At 39.5% G+C, this 18240-nt stretch overlaps 1 protein-coding gene across 3 annotated transcripts in view; it reads left to right on the top strand.

Annotated features, from left to right (window-relative positions):
• IntS3 (integrator complex subunit 3) overlaps positions 1 to 18240 on the top strand; it is a 58468-nt gene that overhangs the window by 17207 nt on the left and 23021 nt on the right. For all 3 annotated transcript variants that reach the window (XM_053773004.2, XM_053773006.2, XM_053773005.2), the window contains exons 6-9: positions 2207 to 2352; positions 2788 to 3019; positions 4555 to 4634; positions 5158 to 5756. In XM_053773004.2, the coding sequence (XP_053628979.1) occupies positions 2207 to 2352; positions 2788 to 3019; positions 4555 to 4634; positions 5158 to 5756 (1057 nt within the window). The remainder of the gene's footprint in view (positions 1 to 2206; positions 2353 to 2787; positions 3020 to 4554; positions 4635 to 5157; positions 5757 to 18240) is intronic.

Below are 18240 nucleotides of genomic sequence, written 5' to 3' on the forward strand. Positions count from 1 at the left end.
TTGTGACAAAACAGGCCTGTTCTGGAAGAAAATGCCAAACAGGACCTAAATTACTCAGGAGGAAAAGGCACTCCCAGGACACAAGCCTATGAAAGACAGGCTAACTCTCATGTTTTGTTGTAATGCTAGTGGGGATTGCAAAGTGAAGCCTTTACTCATGTATCACTCTGAAAATCCCAGAGTGTTCAAGAAAAACAGTGTCTCATCACTCATCAGTACTCTTCAATAAAGGTAAGTGTCATTTTAGTATTTATTTATGTATTTATTCTGCATGTCTCATTGTTGTCTGTGTAGGGAAATGTAAAAAAAAATTAAATTTTTTTAATGCTTTTGGGTGTCTGGAACGGATTAATTGGATTTCCATTATTTCTTATGGGGAAAATTAATTCGGCTAACTATGAAATCAGTTAAGGACAAGCTCTGGAACGGATTAAAATCGTTACCTGAGGGTCCACTGTACCTCCAGCTCCCCATCTACTAACTCCTCTACTCTGTTTTTAACTGACAAATCCATTCATTCCCTAGGCTTTCTTAACTTGTTTATCTCGCTCCTTTTGCACTCTCTCACCACTCTCTTCACCTTTGTTTTACTCTCCATATATTCTGCTCTTCTTATAACACTTCTGCTTTGTAAAAACCTCTCATAAGCTACCTTTTTCTCTTTTATCACACCCTTTACTTCATCATTCCACCAATCACTCCTCTTTCCTCCTGCACCCACCCTCCTATTTTCTGGAGAGAGTTCCAGGGGTCAATGCTCCAGCGGCCCGGTCTGTGACCAGGCCTCATGGTGGATCAGGGCATGATCAACCAGGCTGTTACAGCTGGCCGCACGCAATCCAACGTACGAACCACAGCCTGGCTGGTCAAGTACAAACTTTAGGTACCTGTTCAGTGCTGCTTGAAGACAGCCAGGGGTCTATCGGTAATCCGCCTTATGTATGCTGGGAGGCGGTTGAACAGTCTTGGGCCCCTGACACTTATAGTGTTGTCTCTTACCATGCTAGTGGCATCCTGCTTTTCATTGGGGGGATGTTGCATCATCTGCTGAGTCTTTTGCTTTCGTTGGGAGTGATTTTTGTGTGTAAGTTTGGTACTAATCCCTCTAGGATTTTCCAGGTGTATATAATCATGTATCTCTCCCGCCTGCATTCCAGGGAGTACATGTTCAGGAACTTCAGTCATTCCCAGTAATTGAGGTGTTTTATCTCAGTTATGCGTGCTGTGAAGGTTCTCTGTACATTTTCTAGGTCAGCAATTTCACCTGCCTTGAAAGGTGCTGTTAGTGTGCAGCAATATTCCAGCCTGGATAGAAAAAGCAACCTGAAGAGTGTCATCATGGGCTTGGCATCCCTAGTTTTGAAGGTTCTCATTATCCATCCTGTCATTTTTCTAGCAGATGCTGTTGATACCATGTTATGGTCCTTAAAGGTGAGATCTTCCGACATGATCACGCCCAGGTCTTTGATGTTAGTTTTTCGCTCTATTGTGTGGTTGGAATTTGTTTTATACTCCGATGAAATTTTAATTTCCTCACATTTACCATATCGGAGTAATTGAAATTTCTCATCGTTGAACTTCATGTATTTTTCTGCAGCCCATTTAAAGATTTGGTTGATGTCTGCCTGGAGCCTTGCAGTGTCTTCAGTGGAGGACACTGTCATGTAGATTCAGGTGGCATCTGCAAAGGAAGACATGGCACTGTGGCTTATATCCCTGTCTATGTCTGATATGCCCCACATTCTGATACTGCATTTTCAAAACAATTCCAACCCTCTTCAACCCCCCCACTACTCATTCTTGCACCAGCCCACCTTTCTGCCATTAGTTGCTTACATCTCACCCTAACTTCCTCCTCCCTTAGTTTATACACTTTCAGTAATAAATTTTGTTTTTTTCCTTTGGACACTTATGACAGGATGTGATATGTCATTTGATTGTGTGATATTTGGCTGGTAACATAGATGGATATGTATTTTCTGTAATTTTCATATATGTGCATGTGTATTGCCTGTTGGCATCACTAATAATGGCAGGATTTAGTTGAGATATTGCAATTCATTCCATCCTTTAATGAATACTGTATGGTTTCAAAATAAATAAAATAGCTGGTTAATTTTATGTAGGTTTAGCTTTCTCCTAATAAATTGTAAAAAGAAATCTTTAATTTTTGCTCTTGTTAATCTATTGCAAAACTTGTTTACAGGTATTCTTCAGCTCCTTCAAACAAGAACATCACGAAGATTCTTTGTAGTGAGATTAACTCCAGAGATGGAGAAAAAAATAGTCTTCTTATGTACAGATGTAAAATTTGGTATGCAAAAGAGATATCAAGAATGGTTCCAGAGACAGGTGTGTAGATTAGAAATTGATTTAAATTTCTTTTAACCTTGTTTTTAGTTTTAAGTAACAGCAATAAGGAGTTAGTCTTTTTGCCAAGACTTAAAAACTTTGGTGTGTCGACCAGCAAAGCAAATTCATTTGTTCCCTGGGGTTATGTTTTTGTGGAGTTATGCTTTGTCATGAACCTTTTCATGGGAAAGGCATTATAGTCAAATTATAGCTCTGTTAGTAGCATGATGGTAGGATAAAAAAAAATTATGAAGGCTTTGAAACAAGAATATTCACATTTGTTTAAATAGCTTAATACATTTTTGAGTTCAGTGTGTTGTAATCTATTTGCTGGGAAGACAAGATAATAAAAATTTTCATGAAATACTTTGGTTATATTTTATTCACATGTACCATTACTGTGATTGTGTTCAATAAGAGATTTGTTTTTATCAGTACCTGAATACACCAGAGAGTCAGACGCTACGATGTGACCTCATTCGTTTCATTATTGGCTGTATCCACCCATCCAACGAAGTCTTATGTTCAGATATCATTCCACGTTGGGCTGTGATTGGCTGGCTACTCTCATCTTGTACATCTCCTGTTGCAACAGCCAATTCAAAGCTGGCACTTTTTTATGATTGGCTTCTTTACAACACTGAAACAGACAATATCATGAATATTGGTGAGTATGACCCTTTTGCATACTGTAAAAGAACAGATATATAATTTATAGCATTAATTTTTTGAGATGCAGGAATATACTGTATTAAGTGTATCCTGTGCCAACTCCTTTAGTTTCATTAAACAATATCAACCTATCTTTGTAACAATGCATCTAATTGAGAAATAACATACTGGCTGTCTCCTGTTGAGGCAGGGTGACCCAAAAAAGAAACACTATCATCATTCACACTATCAGTGTCTTGCCAGAGGTTTAAAGATAATACGACCATTTAGATGTCACTCTAAACTACAAGTATCCCAAACCCTTCCTTTAGAGTGCAGGCACTGTACTTCCCATCTAATCTCTCAACACTCACATCATTAGCAGAATGTCTGCTGGCATTTCTTAAAGTAATAATAGTTTTTAAACTTGAGCTATCTTCCTCCAGAGCATGGTGATCTATAGTTTACTTAAATGTACCCAGTCCAGTTTCAGGGTTAATTTTTAATTAAATGACTTTAACTGGAATTTAAAATAGGTTACTCCACACATATAAGTAGAAACAGACATCAGGAAGACATTTTGTACTCTGAATTTTTTATCTTTTCTGTTTTGTGAATGCATATGCTTCTGGACTGTTGTATTCTGAGCACCTCTGCAAAAAGTGATAATGTGCGAGTGTGGTGAAAGTGTTGAATGATGATGAAAGTATTTTCTTTTTGGGGATTTTCTTTCTTTTTTTTGGGTCACCCTGCCTCGGTGGGAAACGGCCGACTTGTTGAAAAAAAAAAAAAAAAGAATGCATGAGATGACAAGTAAATTTCACAAACTTTTAGTTACATTTGATATGTATGCATCTTGAGTTTTCTGTACATTTCTTATTAGTTTTTAGTCTTGTAGTATTGTATTTTCTTGCACTTGTATATACATATACAGGGAGCAAGGGGCTAGTAACCCCTAAATATAAAAAGAGAAACTTTCATTTTTTTTTTTTTGACACCCTGCCTCAGTAGGATACAGCTTTATTGTTAAAAAAAAAAACATGCATATACATACATGCATGCATACATATGCATACATATACATGCATGCATGCATACATATACATGCATGCATGCATACATATACATGCATGCATGCATACATACATACACATGCATACATATACACACATGCATACATATACATACATGCAGGCATACATATACATACATGCATGCATACATATACATGCATGCATACATATACATGCATGCATGCATACATATACATGCATGCATACATATACATGCATGCATACATATATACATACATATACATACATTCATGCATACATAAACATGCATGCATTCATACATATACATACATTCATACATATAACTGCACATTTATATACCAGTACTTTTTTATATTGTTCCATCTTAAACAGTATAAGCATACATTGGTGACATGATAAAAATGATGCAACTAAAATAACTTTTTGAAGTGTCTTTTATTTATCTATTTTAATGATTTTAATTAAAAATGTATATTGATTTTCAATATTTCTGCAGAGCCTGGCATCCTAGTGATGTACCACTCCATGCGGCCACACCCGGTTCTTACAACCTCCCTTCTGGACTTTATCTGTAGGGTAAGATTTTAGTGTTCTCTTGTTAAAGGAATTGGAACAGCAGTAGCAGAAGCTTTTCCTGTTTGTTTTTATTATAGAACAGTGGGTAGAACATAATGTATTTGTTTCTGTTTTCACCTTGCCTTTTTTACCTTTTTTTTTTTTTGTTTGCTTTTACTGTCTTTTTTTTTTTTTCCTAGAATTAATATTTCTTTGTGCTCAATAATATGTCATTGCTCTAGAGTATTTTAGACTTAACTATAGCCCATTTGTCTTCTTGCATTCCGCATAAAGATATTTTTCCTCTTGTTTATGTGGATTTTGCTTTCATTTGTTTTGTATCTTTTAAATGGTCTTGCAATTTTTCCCATTTGCATAATACAGTATCATGAAAAGAACAGTTATTGTTCTTCACCAAGTATTGCTCTGTTATTTTCTGTTCTCAGCCCCTTCTGCTTTGCTACCTAAAATATATCAGCTAGTCTCCTGCTAATAATTATATTATCCAAAGAAAAAATAATCATTCTTTATATGATCTTTACAGATAATTCCAAACTTCCATCCTCCTTTGGCGGACAAGGTTCGATTAGGAGTGCACAATTCCCTTCGGCAGATTCTGGAGAAGAGAGTAGTTCAGTCCCTCGATCCTCTTTTTGACAACCGTCACATGGATGCAGAACTACGGAAACTCATTCGTGATACATTCCCTGAATTCTGTTCAAACTCAGTCCCTGGGGATGTAAAACCTGAGGACTTCGTTGCTCCAGTATCTTCAGCTTCTGTTACTAGAATGGACCTCATGGTAGAAACTGGTCTTGACTTTGGATCCTCGACAGTGAATAGTGATAATGATGTGAATAACAGTAACCATATAGGTGAGGATGATGCTGCATTTAGCGAAGATGAGGAGGAGCCACCAATCCTAAATCCCCCTCCTTCCCCTGCACCCAATAAGGTTAAAGTGGAGGAAATCTCAACTGGTGTCTCCACCCCAGTGACAGAGGTGGTAGAGGTAAAACCCAAAGTGAGTGATGTGAATAGTGTGGAGGAAAAAGTGGACCTCAGTAAACACTTAGAATATTTGGAGAGTGATATGAAGACAATTCTGCTGGAATATCAAAATGAAAAGGACACTAAACAAAGGTAGGAAAAGCTTTTCTTGTGTTACTGTGTGTAAGTAAAAGGGTATAATAATGTACATTATGTATACTATGGAAGTACATGTTAAAAATACATACTGAAATTTCAGTGTGCAGTTGGTGATAATAATATTGGGTATGAACTGAGTTAACCAGGTCTCTTCCTCTTGGAAGGTGCCTTAATCCCAGTGAGGGGGTTTTTGATTCAAGGAATTGGACCTATCTTCTCTTTCCTTGGATTAAACCTGGTTGCTTGCTGTTACCCTAGGTACTAGATGACCCTTATGTGTTTAGTACCCCTCCCCATATCCCCCTTGAATGTAATACGAGATCACTAGAGTGACAAGGGGGTATTGTATAAAGTGTGATGTGTGGTGTCTAGTGCCTACCATTACCTAAAACTCTTGTATACAGTAATTATTGGTAGGAAAACAAGCTTACATTATGATATTTGCACAGTTCTAGGTGTGGTTGGTAGAATGACAGACTTCCACACAGGAGGTCAAGTTTCAGAGCCATTGCAGTACTCTTTGACAGATCGTTCATAGCAGAAATTGGATCATTTCTAACAAACCGGCCATATCCCACCGAGGCAGGGTGGCCCAAAAAGAGAAGTGAAAGCTTCTCTTTTTAAATTTAGTAATTTATACAGGAGAAGGGGTTACTAGCCCCTTGCTCCCGGCATTTTAGTCACCTCTTACAACACGCATGGCTTACGGAGGAAGAATACTGTTTCACTTCCCCATGGAGATAAGAGGAAATAAACAAGAACAAGAACTAGAAAGAAAATAGAAGAAAATCCAGAGGGGTGTGTGTATATATATGCTTGTACATGTATGTGTAGTGTGACCTAAGTGTAAGTAGAAGTAGCAAGACGTACCTGTAATCTTGCATGTTTATGAGACAAAAAAGACACCAGCAATCCTACCATCATGTAAAACAATTACAGGTTTCCATTTTACACTCACTTGGCAGGACGGTAGTACCTCCCTGGGTGGTTGCTGTCTACCAACCTACTACCTAGGCATTTAGTATATATTCTTCTTTTCTTCTTTCAACAAACCAGCCATATCCCACCAAGGCAGGGTGGCCCAAAAAGAAAAACAAAAAGTTTCTTTTTTCAAATTTAGTAATTTATACAGGAGAAGGGGTTACTAGCCCCTTGCTCCCGGCATTTTAGTCGCTTCTTACAACACACATGGCTTATGGAGGAAGAATTCTGTTCCACTTCCCCATGGAGACCTAATTGTGAGTAGAAGTAGCAAGACGTAGCTGAAATCTTGCATGTTTATGAGACAGAAAAAAGACACCAGCAATCCTACCATCATGTAAAATAATTACAGGCTTTTGTTTTACAATTTAGTATATATATGCTTACCAATTCACCATGGGGAAGTGAAAAATCCTTCCTCCGTAAACAGTGCATGTTGTAAGAGGCGATTAAATTCCTAGGAGCGAGGGGTCTGGTAACCCCTTCTCTCTTATAATTACTAAACGTAAGAAGGAGAAGCTTTACAAAAGTGTTTCTTCTTTTTCGGGTCACCCTGCCTTTGTGGGAGACAGTCGGTGTGTTAAAAAAATAAAAGTGCTATCCAAGTAGAAAAATGTAATTAATACTTACTTCTGAATGGTTTTGGTTCTTGGGAAATAAAAATGCTTTTGTCATACCCATATGAGTAATATAGTTGTTAGATAAGGAAATCAACTGTCTATATTTATGTATTCTTTCCTCTGTGAGCCATGCATGTTGTAAAAGGTGACTAAAATGCTGGGAGCAAGGGGCTAGTAACACCTTCTCTAAAAATTACTTAATGTAAAAAGAAACTGTTAAATGTTGATGAAGAGAAGGACGCAGTAATTTCATGCATTGACCAGGGAGGTATAACATTTTTTAGGAGTGAAGAAGTGCCAGATGTGAGTAAAGGGGAGGTGTGTGAGGCATTACGTAGAATGAAAGGGGGTAAAGCAACTGGAACTGATGGGATCATGACAGAAATGTTAAAAGCAGGGGGGATATAGTTTTGGAGTGGTTGGTACATTTGTTCAGTAAGTGTATGAAAGATGGGAAGGTACCTAGGGATTGGCAGAGAGCATGTATAATTCCTTTACATGAAGGGAAGGGGAACAAAAGAAATTATAAAAACTATAGGGGAATAAGAGTAAGGTGATAAGGGTATCAAATGAGTTAGGTAAAGAAGGATTGGATATCACATTGGAGGGAGGGAGTAGGGAAGAAGTGAATGTGTTCAGATATTTGGGAGTAGACTTGTCAGCAGATGGGTTTATGAAGGATGAGGTTAACCATAGAATTGATGAAGGAAAAATAAAGGTGAGTGGTGCATTGAGGTATCTTCTTAATTCTTCCTTTTCAACAAACCAGCCGTATCCTACTGAGGCAGGGTGGCCCAAAAAGAAAAACAAAAGTTTCTTTTTTTAAATTTAATAATGTATACAGGAGAAGGGGTTACTAGCCGCTTAGCTCCTGGCATTTTAGTCGCCTCTTGCGACACACATGGCTTACGGAGGAAGAATTCTGTTCCACTTCCCCATGGAAATAAGAGGAAATAAACAAGTACAAGAACTAGTAAGAAAATAGAAGAAAACCCAGAGGGGTGTGTATATATATGCTTGTATATGCAAGTGTAGTGTGATCTAAGTGCAAGTAGAAGTAGCAAGATGTACCTGAAATCTTGCATGTTTATGAGACAGAAAAAAGACACCAGCAATCCTATCATCATGTAAAACAATTACAGGCTTCCGTTTTACACTCACTTGGCAGGACAGTAGTATTTCCCTGGGCAGTTCCTGTCTACCAGCCTACTACCTGGAATTGAGGTACCTGTAGAGACAAAAAAAAAACATTATCCATGGAGGCAAAGAAGGGAATGTATGAGAATATAGTGGTCCCAACACTTATATGGGTGTGAAACATGGGTTGTAAATGCTGGAGGCAGTAGAGGTGTCATGTCTAAGGGCAGTGTGTGATGTAAATGTGCAGAGAATTCGTAGTGTGGAAATTAGGAGGTGTTGGGTTACTAAAAGTATTATTCAGAGGGCTGAAGATGGGTTGTTGAGGTGGTTTGGTCATTTAGAGAGGCTGGAGCAAAGTAGGATGATTTGGAGGGTGTATAAATCTGTAGTGGAGAGGAGGAGGGGTAGGGGTCATCCTAGGAAAGGATGGAGGGAGGGGGGTAAAAGAAGTTTTGTGTGTGAGGGGCTTGGACATGCAGCAGGTATATGTGTGTGTGTTAGATAGGAGTGAAAGGAGATGAATGGTTTTTGGGACCTGGTGAGCTGTTGGGCTGAAGAGGGTTTGTTGAGGTGGTTTGGTCATTTAGAGAGAATGGATCAAAGTAGAATGACATGGAGAGCATATAAATCTGTAGGGGAAGGAAGGCGGGGTAGGGGTCGTCCTCGAAAAGGTTGCAGGGAGGGGGTAAAGGAGGAGGTGTGGGCGAGGGGTTTGGACTTCCAGCAAGCATGCGTGAGCGTGTTAGAAAGGAGTGAATGAAGACAAATGGTATTTGGGACCTGACGAGCTGTTGGAGTGTGAGCAGGGTAATATTTAGTGAAGGGATTCAGGGAAACCGGTTATTTTATATAACCGGACTTGAGTCCTGGAAATGGGAAGTATAATGCCTGCACTCTGAAGGAGGGGTTTGGGATATTGGCAGTTTGGTGGGATATATTGTATATACTTCTAAACTGTTGTATTTTGGGCATCTCTGCAAAAACAGTGATTATGTGTGAGTGAGGTGAAAGTGTTGAATGATGATGAAAGTATTCTTTTTGGGGATTTTCTTTCATTTTTGGGTCACCCTGCCTCGGTGGGAGACGGCCAACTTGTTGAAAAAAAAAATCAGGAAAACTGTTAGCCAGACTTGAGTCCTGGAGGTGTGAAGTACAGTGCCAGCAATTTAAAAGAGGGTTTGTGTTATTGGCCGTTTGGAGTGACATCTAAACTATTGTATTGGAGCACCTCTGCAAAGACTGATTATGTCTGAATGATGGTGAAAGTGTTTCTTTTTTTTGGGCCACCCTTCCTTAGTGGAAGACAGCCAATGTATTAAAAAAACTTTATAGTTTTCTTCTTTTTTGAGTCACCCTGTCTCAGTGGAAGGCAGCTGGTGTGTTAAAAAAAAAAATTGTGTATTTTGAAAAGTAATAATAGATATGAAAAGTGTTGTGTATTTATAGAATGGTGGCATGTGGTTGGAAGCTCCAGCCAAATGCCACCCATTCCATTATGAGGAGAGCAAGGTACTGGATGTATGATAAATGGGGAATATTTTCTGTGAAGTGAATGCTAGCATGAACTAATTTGATGTAAAGTAGCAGTTGTTACAAGTGCTGTTTGTAGATGACAGTGCTATTTAAAGATTCAGAAATTCTGAAGAGAAGTAACGAGTTGGTGGGGCAGTTTAGAAGGTTGTGTAAGTGACTGAAGTTTAAAATAACAGAGAAGAGCAAAGTGAAGAGAGCACTAGCAATGGGCTAGTAACCCCTTCTCCTGTATACATTTACTAAAAAAGAGAAGAAGAAAAACTTTATAAAACTGGGATGCTTAAATGTGCGTGGATGTAGTGCGGATGACAAGAAACAGATGATTGCTGATGTTATGAATGAAAAGAAGTTGGATGTCCTGGCTCTAAGCGAAACAAAGCTGAAGGGGGTAGGAGAGTTTCAGTGGGGGGAAATAAATGGGATTAAATCTGGAGTATCTGAGAGAGTTAGAGCAAAAGAAGGGGTAGCAGTAATGTTAAATGATCAGTTATGGAAGGAGAAAAGAGAATATGAATGTGTAAATTCAAGAATTATGTGGATTAAAGTAAAGGTTGGATGCGAGAAGTGGGTCATAATAAGCGTGTATGCACCTGGAGAAGAGAGGAATGCAGAGGAGAGAGAGAGATTTTGGGAGATGTTAAGTGAATGTATAGGAGCCTTTGAACCAAGTGAGAGAGTAATTGTGGTAGGGGACCTGAATGCTAAAGTAGGAGAAACTTTTAGAGAGGGTGTGGTAGGTAAGTTTGGGGTGCCAGGTGTAAATGATAATGGGAGCCCTTTGATTGAACTTTGTATAGAAAGGGGTTTAGTTATAGGTAATACATATTTTAAGAAAAAGAGGATAAATAAGTATACACGATATGATGTAGGGCGAAATGACAGTAGTTTGTTGGATTATGTATTGGTAGATAAAAGACTGTTGAGTAGACTTCAGGATGTACATGTTTATAGAGGGGCCACAGATATATCAGATCACTTTCTAGTTGTAGCTACACTGAGAGTAAAAGGTAGATGGGATACAAGGAGAATAGAAGCATCAGGGAAGAGAGAGGTGAAGGTTTATAAACTAAAAGAGGAGGCAGTTAGGGTAAGATATAAACAGCTATTGGAGGATAGATGGGCTAATGAGAGCATAGGCAATGGGGTCGAAGAGGTATGGGGTAGGTTTAAAAATGTAGTGTTAGAGTGTTCAGCAGAAGTTTGTGGTTACAGGAAAGTGGGTGCAGGAGGGAAGAGGAGCGATTGGTGGAATGATGATGTAAAGAGAGTAGTAAGGGAGAAAAAGTTAGCATATGAGAAGTTTTTACAAAGTAGAAGTGATGCAAGGAGGGAAGAGTATATGGAGAAAAAGAGAGAGGTTAAGAGAGTGGTGAAGCAATGTAAAAAGAGAGCAAATGAGAGAGTGGGTGAGATGTTATCAACAAATTTTGTTGAAAATAAGAAAAAGTTTTGGAGTGAGATTAACAAGTTAAGAAAGCCTAGAGAACAAATGGATTTGTCAGTTAAAAATAGGAGAGGAGAGTTATTAAATGGAGAGTTAGAGGTATTGGGAAGATGGAGGGAATATTTTGAGGAATTGTTAAATGTTGATGAAGATAGGGAAGCTGTGATTTCGTGTATAGGGCAAGGAGGAATAACATCTTGTAGGAGTGAGGAAGAGCCAGTTGTGAGTGTGGGGGAAGTTCGTGAGGCAGTAGGTAAAATGAAAGGGGGTAAGGCAGCCGGGATTGATGGGATAAAGATAGAAATGTTAAAAGCAGGTGGGGATATAGTTTTGGAGTGGTTGGTGCAATTATTTAATAAATGTATGGAAGAGGGTAAGGTACCTAGTGATTGGCAGAGAGCATGCATAGTTCCTTTGTATAAAGGCAAAGGGGATAAAAGAGAGTGCAAAAATTATAGGGGGATAAGTCTGTTGAGTGTACCTGGTAAAGTGTATGGTAAAGTTATAATTGAAAGAATTAAGAGTAAGACGGAGAATAGGATAGCAGATGAACAAGGAGGCTTTAGGAAAGGTAGGGGGTGTGTGGACCAGGTGTTTACAGTGAAACATATAAGTGAACAGTATTTAGATAAGGCTAAAGAGGTCTTTGTGGCATTTATGGATTTGGAAAAGGCGTATGACAGGGTGGATAGGGGGGCAATGTGGCAGATGTTGCAAGTGTATGGTGTAGGAGGTAGGTTACTGAAAGCAGTGAAGAGTTTTTACGAGGATAGTGAGGCTCAAGTTAGAGAATGTAGGAAAGAGGGAAATTTTTTCCCAGTAAAAGTAGGCCTTAGACAAGGATGTGTGATGTCACCGTGGTTGTTTAATATATTTATAGATGGGGTTGTAAGAGAAGTAAATGCGAGGGTCTTGGCAAGAGGCGTGGAGTTGAAAGATAAAGAATCACACACAAAGTGGGAGTTGTCACAGCTGCTCTTTGCTGATGACACTGTGCTTTTGGGAGATTCTGAAGAGAAGCTGCAGAGATTGGTGGATGAATTTGGTAGGGTGTGCAAAAGAAGAAAATTAAAGGTGAATACAGGAAAGAGTAAGGTTATGAGGATAACAAAAAGATTAGGTGATGAAAGATTGACTATCAGATTGGAGGGAGAGAGTATGGAGGAGGTGAACGTATTCAGATATTTGGGAGTGGACGTGTCAGCGGATGGGTCTATGAAAGATGAGGTGAATCATAGAATTGATGAGGGAAAAAGAGTGAGTGGTGCACTTAGGAGTCTGTGGAGACAAAGAACTTTGTCCTTAGAGGCAAAGAGGGGAATGTATGAGAGTATAGTTTTACCAACGCTCTTATATGGGTGTGAAGCGTGGGTGATGAATGTTGCAGCGAGGAGAAGGCTGGAGGCAGTGGAGATGTCATGTCTGAGGGCAATGTGTGGTGTGAATATAATGCAGAGAATTCGTAGTTTGGAAGTTAGGAGGAGGTGCGGGATTGCCAAAACTGTTGTCCAGAGGGCTGAGGAAGGGTTGTTGAGGTGGTTCGGACATGTAGAGAGAATGGAGCGAAACAGAATGACTTCAAGAGTGTATCAGTCTGTAGTGGAAGGAAGGCGGGGTAGGGGTCGGCCTAGGAAGGGTTGGAGGGAGGGGGTAAAGGAGGTTTTGTGTGCGAGGGGCTTGGACTTCCAGCAGGCATGCGTGAGCGTGTTTGATAGGAGTGAATGGAGACAAATGGTTTTTAATACTTGACGTGCTGTTGGAGTGTGAGCAAAGTAACATTTATGAAGGGATTCAGGGAAACCGGCAGGCCGGACTTGAGTCCTGGAGATGGGAAGTACAGTGCCTGCACTCTGAAGGAGGGGTGTTAATGTTGCAGTTTAAAAACTGTAGTGTAAAGCACCCTTCTGGCAAGACAGTGATGGAGTGAATGATGGTGAAAGTTTTTTCTTTTTCGGGCCACCCTGCCTTGGTGGGAATCGGCCAGTGTGATAATAAAAAAAAAAAAAAAAAAAAAATGTCATCTGTCTCCCACCAAGGCAGGTTGACCCAAAAAAGAAAACTTTCACTATCATTCAACACTTTCACCATCACTCACACATATTCACTGTTTTTGCAGAGGTGCCCGGATACGACAGTTTAGATGTCACTCCAAACAGCCAATATCCCAAACCCCTCATTGTACTTCCCACCTTCAGGACTCAGGTCCGGCTAACCGGTTTTCCTGAATCCCTTCACAAAATATTATCCTGCTCACTCTGTGTAGGAAAATAAGGGAATTAGATTGCTCATATTGGAAAGAAGGAGTGTGGTGGAAGAGTGTGTGTTCAAATACTTTGGAATGGATGTGCCAGTAGATGGAACTAAAAAATAAGATAAATCACTTAATAGGTGAGAAAAAGAAAGTACCCAGTATGTTGAGGTTTATGTAGAAAGACAAAAGTTTGTCAAGTGGTGCTGTGCTTGTGTGTAGATTCAAATATTTCTGTTGAATGTTTCAGCACAGAGGTTTAGGGTGGTGGAAGTATCATCTTTGAGGTTAATATGTTGTGTAAATATTATGTAGACAATAGCCTAATGAATGAAAAATTATTAATGATGAAATAAAAGGTATAATTCATGAAGTGGAAGTAGGGTTGTAGAAGTGGGTTGGTTTGGCCATAGGCTGTGTTTGACATGAAAAACAAATAGTTTTATTTTTGCTTAAAAATGCTTTAAGGCTACTTAATTTGAAATAGTAAATTTATAGATTAATTTTTCAGTACAATTGCATTTGATAGTGGGTTTGCAGTTTTTTTAATCATTGTTTTAATTTTGTTAGTATATTAAGTAGGTAGTAGGTAAGTAGGTAGTAGGTTGGTAGACAGCAACCACCCAGGGAGGTACTACCGTCCTGCCAAGTGAGTGTAAAACGAAAGCCTGTAATTGTTTTACATGATGGTAGGATTGCTGGTGTCTTTTGTCTGTCTCATAAATATGCAAGATTACAGGTACGTCTTGCTACTTCTACTTACACTTAGGTCACACTACACATACATGTACATGTTTATTTATACACACTCATCTGAGTTTTCTTTGATTTTATCTTAATAGTTCTTGGTCTTATTACTTTTCCTTTTATATCCATGGGGAAGTGGAATAAGAATCTTTCCTCCGTAAGCCATGCGTGTTGTAAAAGTCAACTAAAATGCCGGGAACAATGGGCTAGTAACCCCTTTTCCTGTAAAGATTACTAAAAAGAATAAGAAGAAGAAAATTGTCAAAGTGGGAAGTCTGAATGTGCGTGGATGTTGTGCAAATGATAAGAAAGAGATGATTGTGGATGTTATGAATGAGAAGAAACTGGATGTCCTGGCTTTAAGTGAAACAAAGCTGAAGGGGGTGGGAGAGTTTCAATGGAGAGGAATAAATGGGATTAGGTCAGGGGTTTCAAATAGAGTTAGAGCTAAAGAAGGAGTAGCAATAATGTTGAAGGATAAGCTATGGCAGGAAAAGAGGGACTACAAATGCATAAATTCAAGGATTATGTGGAGTAAAATAAAGATTGGATGTGAAAAGTGGGTTATAGTAAGCGTATATGCACCTGGAGAAGAGAGAAGTGTAGAGGAGAGAGAGAGATTCTGGGAAATGTTGAGTGAATGCGTGGGGAGTTTTGAATCAAGTGTGAGAGTAATGGTGGTTGGGAATTTCAATGCTAAAGTGGGTAAAAATGTTATGGAGGGAGTAGTAGGTAAATTTGGGGTGCCAGGGGTAAATGTAAATGGGGAGCCTTTAATTGAGCTATGTGTAGAAAGAAATTTGGTAATACGTAATACATATTTTATGAAAAAGAGGATAAATAAATATACAAGGTATGATATAGCACGTAATGAAAGTAGTTTGTTAGATTATGTATTGGTGGATAAAAGGTTGATGGGTAGGCTCCTGGATGTACATGTTTATAGAGGGGGAACTGATATATCAGATCATTATTTAGTTGTAGCTACAGTTAGAGTAAGAGGTAGATGGGAAAAGAGGAAGGTGGCAACAACAAGTAAGAGGGAGGTGAAAGTGTATAAACTAAGGGAGGAGGAAGTTCGGGCGAGATATAAGCGACTATTGGCAGAAAGGTGGGCTAGTGCAAAGATGAGTAGTGGGGGGTTGAAGAGGGTTGGAATAGTTTTAAAAATGCAGTATTAGAATGTGGGGCAGAAGTTTGTGGTTATAGGAGGGTGAGGGCAGGAGGAAAGAGGAGTGATTGGTGGAATGATGAAGTAAAGGGTGTGATAAAAGAGAAAAAGGTAGCTTACAAGAGGTTTTTACAAAGCAGAAGTGTTATAAGAAGAGCAGAGTATATGGAGAGTAAAAGAAAGGTGAAGAGAGTGGTGAGAGAGTGCAAAAGGAGAGCAGATGAAAGAGTGGGAGAGGCACTGTCAAGAAATTTTAATGAAAATAAGAAAAAAAATTTGGAGTGAGTTAAACAAGTTAAGAAAGCCTAGGGAAAGTATGGATTTGTCCGTTAAAAACAGAGTAGGGGAGTTAGTAGATGGGGAGAGGGAGGTATTAGGTAGATGGCGAGAATATTTTGAGGAACTTTTAAATGTTGAGGAAGAAAGGGAGGCGGTAATTTCATGCACTGGCCAGGGAGGTATACCATCTTTTAGGAGTGAAGAAGAGCAGAATGTAAGTGTGGTGGAGGTACGTGAGGCATTACGTAGAATGAAAGGGGGTAAAGCAGCTGGAACTGATGGGATCATGACAGAAATGTTAAAAGCAGGGGGGGATATATTGTTGGAGTGGTTGGTACTTTTGTTTAATAAATGTATGAAAGAGGGGAAGGTACCTAGGGATTGGCAGAGAGCATGTATAGTCCCTTTATATAAAGGGAAAGGGGACAAAAGAGATTGTAAAAATTATAGAGGAATAAGTTTACTGAGTATACCAGGAAAAGTATACGGTAGAGTTATAATTGAAAGAATTAGAGGTAAGACAGAATGTAGAATTGCGGATGAGCAAGGAGGCTTCAGAGTGGGTAGGGGATGTGTAGATCAAGTGTTTACATTGAAGCATATATTTTTTTATTATTATTATTATCACACTGGCCGATTCCCACCAAGGTAGGGTGGCCCGAAAAAGAAAAACTTTCACCATCATTCACTCCATCACTGTCTTGCCAGAAGGGTGCTTTACACTACAGTTTTTAAACTGCAACATTAACACCCCTCCTTCAGAGTGCAGGCACTGTACTTCCCATCTCTAGGACTCAAGTCCTGCCTGCCGGTTTCCCTGGACCCCTTCATAAATGTTACTTTGCTCACACTCCAACAGCACGTCAAGTATTAAAAACCATTTGTCTCCATTCACTCCTATCAAACACGCTCACGCATGCCTGCTGGAAGTCCAAGCCCCTCGCACACAAAACCTCCTTTACCCCCTCCCTCCAACCTTTCCTAGGCCGACCCCTACCCCGCCTTCCTTCCACTACAGACTGATACACTCTTGAAGTTATTCTGTTTCGCTCCATTCTCTCCACATGTCCGAACCACCTCAACAACCCTTCCTCAGCCCTCTGGACAACAGTTTTGGTAATCCCGCACCTCCTCCTAACTTCCAAACTACGAATTCTCTGCATTATATTCACACCACACATTGCTCTCAGACATGACATTTCCACTTGCCTTCTCCTCGCTGCAACATTCATCACCCATGCTTCACACCCATATAAAAGCGTTGGTAAAACTATACTCTCATACATTCCCCTCTTTGCCTCCAAGGACAAAGTTCTTTGTCTCCACAGACTCCTAAGTGCACCACTCACCCTTTTCCCCTCATCAATTCTATGATTCACCTCATCTTTCATAGACCCATCCGCTGACACGTCCACTCCCAAATATCTGAATACATTCACCTCCTCCATACTCTCTCCCTCCAATCTGATATCCAATCTTTCATCACCTAATCTTTTTGTTATCCTCATAACCTTACTCTTTCCTGTATTCACTTTCAATTTTCTTCTTTTGCACACCCTACCAAATTCATCCACCAATCTCTGCAACTTCTCTTCAGAATCTCCCAAGAGCACAGTGTCATCAGCAAAGAGCAACTGTGACAACTCCCACTTTATGTGTGATTCTTTATCTTTTAACTCCACGCCTGTTGCCAAGACCCTCGCATTTACTTCTCTTACAACCCCATCTATAAATATATTAAACAACCACGGTGACATCACACATCCTTGTCTAAGGCCTACTTTTACTGGGAAATAATCTCCCTCTCTCCTACATACTCTAACATGAGCCTCACTCTTCTTGTAAAAACTCTTCACTGCTTTCAGTAACCTACCTCCTACACTATACACCTGCAACATCTGCCACATTGCCCCCCTATCCACCCTGTCATACGCCTTTTCCAAATCCATAAATGCCACAAAGACCTCTTTAGCCTTATCTAAATACTGTTCACTTATATGTTTCACTGTAAACACCTGGTCCACACACCCCCTACCTTTCCTAAAGCCTCCTTGTTCATCCGCTATCCTATTCTCCGTCTTACTCTTAATTCTTTCAATAACAACTCTACCATACACTTTGCCAGGTATACTCAACAGACTTATCCCCCTATAATTTTTGCACTCTCTTTTATCCCCTTTGCCTTTATACAAAGGAACTATGCATGCTCTCCGCCAATCCCTAGGTACCTTACCCTCTTCCATACATTTATTAAATAATTGCACCAACCACTCCAAAACTATATCCCCACCTGCTTTTAACATTTCTATCTTTAT

The sequence above is a fragment of the Cherax quadricarinatus genome, chromosome 9, assembly GCF_038502225.1.
Source record: "Cherax quadricarinatus isolate ZL_2023a chromosome 9, ASM3850222v1, whole genome shotgun sequence".
Lineage (NCBI taxonomy): Eukaryota > Metazoa > Arthropoda > Malacostraca > Decapoda > Parastacidae > Cherax > Cherax quadricarinatus.